The sequence below is a fragment of the Ciconia boyciana genome, chromosome 8, assembly GCF_034638445.1.
Source record: "Ciconia boyciana chromosome 8, ASM3463844v1, whole genome shotgun sequence".
NCBI lineage: Eukaryota > Metazoa > Chordata > Aves > Ciconiiformes > Ciconiidae > Ciconia > Ciconia boyciana.
Window position 1 is genome coordinate 2,270,011 of NC_132941.1, and position 6,072 is coordinate 2,276,082.

The 6,072-nt window shown below is 36.7% G+C and overlaps 1 protein-coding gene across 1 annotated transcript in view; it reads right to left on the reverse strand.

Annotated features, from left to right (window-relative positions):
- The window catches only part of IQCH (IQ motif containing H), a 70,595-nt gene that overhangs the window by 64,251 nt on the left and 272 nt on the right, over nucleotides 1–6,072 (reverse strand). Inside the window, exons 2-5 of the mRNA XM_072869874.1 lie at nucleotides 5,334–5,450; nucleotides 4,878–4,975; nucleotides 4,415–4,529; nucleotides 350–472 (exon numbers count right to left, since the gene is read on the reverse strand). Coding sequence (XP_072725975.1) covers nucleotides 350–472; nucleotides 4,415–4,529; nucleotides 4,878–4,975; nucleotides 5,334–5,450 — 453 coding nt within the window. The remainder of the gene's footprint in view (nucleotides 1–349; nucleotides 473–4,414; nucleotides 4,530–4,877; nucleotides 4,976–5,333; nucleotides 5,451–6,072) is intronic.

Here is a 6,072-nt window from a genome sequence, read left to right on the forward strand (position 1 = left end):
TCTTGTCAGCAAAACCCCTTTTACTTTTTCCTTGATCTTGGGGTCACATCCTGAACTCCACAAGCTCCAGTTTGCTTATCTTCACTCCCTGATTTCACTGAGATTACTTACCATGCACATTCCCATGTATGCTTATACTTTTGCTGGACTGGGGTCTTGCTCCCTAAACCTGTTATGCTACAGCTTTGTTTTCCCCAATATCGTAACTCAAAATGTTTTGACCTATCAATGTCAAAAAATAGGAAATTATGAGGTACTTAAAATAATTTTTTTTATTTAGGTCTGATATGTATTAACTTTAATAGTGAAAAGTAATGCATATAATAAGCCCATAAGATAAGTTACTTACAGGAGGAGATTTTTTCTTAGTTATAAGTGGCAGCCTGGTCTCATAGTTCTGTTGTTTTAAAACAGCTTTATTATTGATGTTCTCCGGGTCAAGCATAATTTTCATATTCATTTCCAGCTGCTGCTGAAATATATAATATGCACAGTCTTAAAATAACTGTGCTAGGACAGAAGTGTTTATAAGCAGGAATTGGCTAACATGGTCATAAATTTGCAAAATGTTGATAAAAATTCATGTTATTTGAGTGTCCACACAGAACTGGGCAAACAATGACAAATACTTTTTCTATAAAAGCTGGAAGTGATGCCATATATTTTTACTAGAGTCAAAATTTCTTAAGTTGAAGACATTTTGGTTCATCTTAATGCATGTGCTTTAGTTTACACCTGGATCTGTATCAAGTGTAGTAGTATCTCCCAATATTTTTCCTGCAGTAACATTGCTAACTAGACTCTGCATCCAACAGGGCTTATTTACCAACCAGTGCCGAATAAGGAAGAATTCTCAAATGGCAGAAACTAATGTATCACCAGAGAAGTCAACAGAGCTAAGGTAATTCAGAGGATCTGGGGGCCTGGCAGTGTATGTGCTTAATTCCCATTACACGGATACAGGAATACAAAAAGCTCCCTTACATAGTAAGATCCAACTAAACATATTTATAGACAAGAACTCTCTGCTGATACTTCTATTATGTAAACGTAAAAAAGGAATTTATGAGACTTCTGTTTTTTTAAAACACAAGATATGCCATAAGAAGCGTAAGAATCATTAGAGGCGTATTTGAAATATTAAACAATTGTATTACTTTATGAAAGCACTCAAAATGGTTTAATTTATTTATCTGCACAATATATTCTCTTCTTTTGGTAGTAATTACAAGCAGATGTATCAATGAGATGCTCATTTAGATTTGAGTTTGTAAGAACAAAAGTTATTATCCAAGCCAATTACTCTTTTACCCACATGGCTGCACAGAGACAGAAAGTTCAATTTTCACCTCATCAGTGATTTTGTAGTATTTATTTTATTACTATAACACACCGCTGTACAGAAAGGAAACTGCTTGTGCTATTAAACAAGAATTGGGGGAAAATTGAGTACCTTCTCAATTAAAATAGGAGATGATTCACAATGCAGACTCCCCACTCAGACTGACAGTGAAACGATCAATGCTGGAGTGGCAGATTCCACACAGGATAACAAGAATTGAAATGCTTAATAAAAAAACCTGATAAAAGTTACTTTGTCAGCTTAGATGTACGGCAAGTTACAATTCTACATTTGCAGGAGCTGGAGCAGATGGTATCGTGGGTCTCTTCCATCTATATTATCCATCCATCTGTATTATCCAAAGTCTTGAATTTAAGCTATCTTGAACCATCTTGATGCAGAATAAGAAAAAGATGAGAATAGCAGGGAGAATACTGCATTATTACTAATATAATGCTCAATAAGAATGAGAATTATTGTGCTCAGTTATTAACATGGAGCACACAGAACTGGTTGACATGTTCAGCACAGTTAAATGGTTCAAATCTTGTTCTACTTCAAGACAAAATTCATTTCAGAGGGGAGGGCATTTTTATCATGCAGTAAGCCAACAAATCTGATTCACTCTGTAACTCTGTTTTGCAGATGCGTGTGGTGCATGGTTTCTAATAGAGTCCAATTCCTTTATGAATGGACTACATTACATTAATCTTCGAAACAATCTGTATTATCCGTAATGAAAGCACTTTTCATGTCTAGCTATTTATGTTATTTGCATATTCTAGAGCCCCCTAGAAACATCTTTTCATTTACATCTTTAACTCTATTAATGATGAGAGAATATTAACTTCTACTGTGTATTCAGAATGTCACAGAAAATATCAACTTCTAGAAAAACCAAACAAAAAACACCCCAAAACCAAAGCTGCACAAGCATCAGTTCAGGTGTTTTCAATTAAGCTTCTTTTTTTTTTTAATTTGAACTTAGACACTTACCAGTTATGGATAACAATGTCTTTTCAGCCATTGCTATACAGAGGCTTTACAATTACTGCACGAGGAAGACGCCTCTTTATGGTTCTCAAGCTTTATTAGAAGAAGAAATCCAATTACAACACATAGTGGGGGAAAAAAAACGGGACACACACACACACACAGACGGGACAGTGCTTCACAATTCCCCCTGTGAGCTAGATTTGCAGAGTCTTACCCAGCTGCTGATATGACTCAGAAATACTGTATGTGTGAGTGAACAATAATTTTAAGTCTATTCTGACACCTGTGGGCAAGCTATTTCCCATATGACAAGTATTCTAGCAACGCGTATATGAAAACAGCGTCTGTGCTTATTTGACTCCAACCTTCATTTATCCTAACTACTACAAACACAACTTATGCTCCATTTCTATTCTTGCACAGCATATTATAGACTGCAAAGCACAAAAATATTACTACGTGAATTATTAATTTCTCTCAGAACCCCTACGAGTTGAAATGTTGATTTCTTCAAGCCTACGTTCCCGGAAATACTGTCTGCAAAAAGAAAACTATTCAGTTCGCTAATATTTCTTTTGAGTGGAAAGGAATTTTGAAAAACACCAAAGTATGCTTAAAGAAACCAAAACTGTTTATAGCTACAAGTAAGGAAAAGACAGGAAGTAAGGAATTGTAGGTGATAATTTCCCAGCTGGATGTCACAACTATTTAATAATAAAAGCTTTTTATGTTGGCATGCTGGGCATGTAGAACAGCTGGCAAAACAGCACTGTTTGCTATTTTCTTTATAATGGGAAATTAGGGCTAGCTTGTGTGTCACTAGATATGCATTTCTAAGCAGATGCCATAGATATCAGAAATTAAAAGACAAAGAGACCGTCAAAGGAGGACAGAGCACGTGCTCCACTGTAAATGAAGCTCATTGGTGCACATGAAGAGTTGAAAGACCATAGATAATACAGAGTTTACAGAGTAGCTGAACTCTGATATTTTTTTTTTCCTCACAATATAAGTGTATTCATATAGGCCAGGGTTGGAATACCGGCTGGAAAAAAATCAGAGATCTTCATTGCACCATATCCATCATTTCAAGAGTAAGCAATATTTTAATACTACTTTATATTGGGACTTCTTTTACAAAGATAATCAGCAATGTAAGTGTTAGGCTGCTCATTCTGGTTATACCTTTTCAAGTAGCTTAAATCCCTCGCTTCTGGTAATAGTCTTAGAACTAGAGAGAGCTTCTTCTTAAGGTTCTCTCTCACTCAAAGCTCCCTTGAATTTAAACAGTAATAACCTCAAATTGTGACAATGGGTATTTTTCAATTCAAGTAATTACCTTCATTTGTTTTTTAAAATGTGTTTGAGGAGGCCACCTTGAACTCACCAGGCAAAATTCACAGCTTAGAATAAAAAGGCAAAAATACTTCAGAGACAAACATTTTAAGAAGGCTTTAAATGATCTCACAAGGATTTCATTTATAAAAAACGGCAAAAAATCAGATTTCAAGGAGAAAACCTGTATTTATCATAGAGGTGACTACCCTATACATGGATGGGAGTCTGTCCCAGAATTTGCCATCTCTTTTATGCAAAAACAAAAAAGAGAACCACTTTTAGTCTCAAACAACAAACATTTATATCTGTGTTCATGCTATTCCAATATATAGTTCCATTTATTTTTGACGTTACTTGCAGAATCACAGTTAAGCACAGAGTATTTGCAGGACTGGGACCTTAAAGCTGAACAAACACCTGGTTTCAGAACTCTTTAACAATATACCTGGGGGGGGGGATAAAGAATGGAAGGCTTGTGGATGCACCCATGATGATACTGAAGTCCTTCCTACCTTAGATTTTATCTGGACTGTGAGGCTGGGAGAAGGCTCCTATCTCTCAGCCTGCTCATTCTGCTGAGAATTTTTTAACACATTCAGTCATAGATAGTATATTATCAAAAAACGAATCCATGTGGAGTAAGAATGTAACATTATGGGATCAACTGGGAACCTACAAGACACCAGTCTACTCATTTAATGTGGTCTCTGGCAGAGTAAGCAGTATGGTATTTCAGACCTGTGAACCTTGAGAAATGCGTAGTGCTGATTTGCTGTATGCCTGGACAGTCACGGGCTCAACAGGTACTCGTGGTAAAATAAGCTGTTTCTGAGAAGCACCAAAATGAAGCCCCCTGATTTAGAAAAAAAACAAACAGTGAGGTTTTTAAAAATTACTTTGATTTTACCTATTAAACCCATACTGCTTCCATCTGGTTGAATCTGAAAGACTATATTTAAACTTGTGTTTAGCAAAAAAAAAAAAAATCACAGGAGGTAGCAGAAGGTTGCTGTAGCTACTTAGAACTGCATTTACTTTTGTATTGGTTTTTTAACTTAAATGAAATAAAACCAAAATAGCAAATGACCAAAATAACCTAATCTGGGCCAATATTCCCATTTGCTTTACAAGATTCTGATACCACAGTTTTTCTGTCTTGCTACTTGCATTGTCTCTGCAATAAAACAGCTGTTTCACTTACCATTTAGGGGGCTCTTTTGAATGCACTTCTTTGTTATCAGCAGAAGAAATAGTTAACACTTGTCTGTCTATAGCATTTAAATAATTTTCAGCATGTTTCTGTTAGAGGAAAAAAAAAATGTTTAGACTATTACAAAGGTATGAGGGATATTAAATTTATTTAACTCAGTTAATTTAGCAATCCAGATCTTCACTTGACTGAAAAGTAGATAGGCTTTGTGCTTCTGCTGGACTAAATCTCATTTTGGCTAATGGTATGAGGCATAAGGTCAGTTAATTGTGATGACCCAAAAGAGGAAGCCATCATTCTGAACTATAATGTCTGGTGAATCCCATCATTTGCTAATCAGAAAGGGATCTTGCAGGATGGCAAATACATGGCCCCACGTACTCTAACTGAATTACTGACAGAGATCTCAAATTGAATCGTCTTCTGGATCTGCTCCATTTTACTTACTCTCAGCCCAGGTTCAGTTCTTTCAATTGCTGTTTCGAGGTCGCTAATATCCGCATCTTTTGCATTTCCTTTCAAGTTGATATTTTTCACTTTAAGCTTGTGAAGGTCTTCTTGAACCTAAAAAGCAAGTTATGACAAAAATCACACTCATAACCAAAACCCATGGGAATATGTAGCAGGATTTAATCCAAATTAAATGCTTCCTAAATACAGAAAAGAAATACACGTGACATCCCATACTTCTGCACTTTTATAAATAAGGGAATACAAAACCAATGACTTTAAAGCCATTGATTGCAGAAAACCTGAAAAAAGTTAATTTAAAACAAATCTCACGAAGCAATGGCAATAAACTTCAGGACTGAGGTCCTTTGCCAAGGAATTATCTTTTCTTACACATTTCGAACATCTCTTTTAGCACAGATGGCTTAACCATGCAGGAGTCTCAAAAGTGTTAACAAGACACTGAAAGGTAGAGGCAGCCTGTAAGGAGATCATGTCAGCCCATGTCAAAAATGTATATTTACACTGCGTTAAACAAAAAAGTTCAAGGTCGCACCATGCTAAGAATCATAACGTTTATAAAGCCGAAGCCCATATACAAAATTGACCGGCGACGCCGCAGCTGCTCCCTCACGCAGGGGCTGAGCCCTCCCGTCTCCTCAGCAGCAGGCCGCGCCTCCCGCGCCTCAGCCGAGGTGTGAGGCGGCCTCCCCGGGGAGGAGAGGTCCCGCGGGGG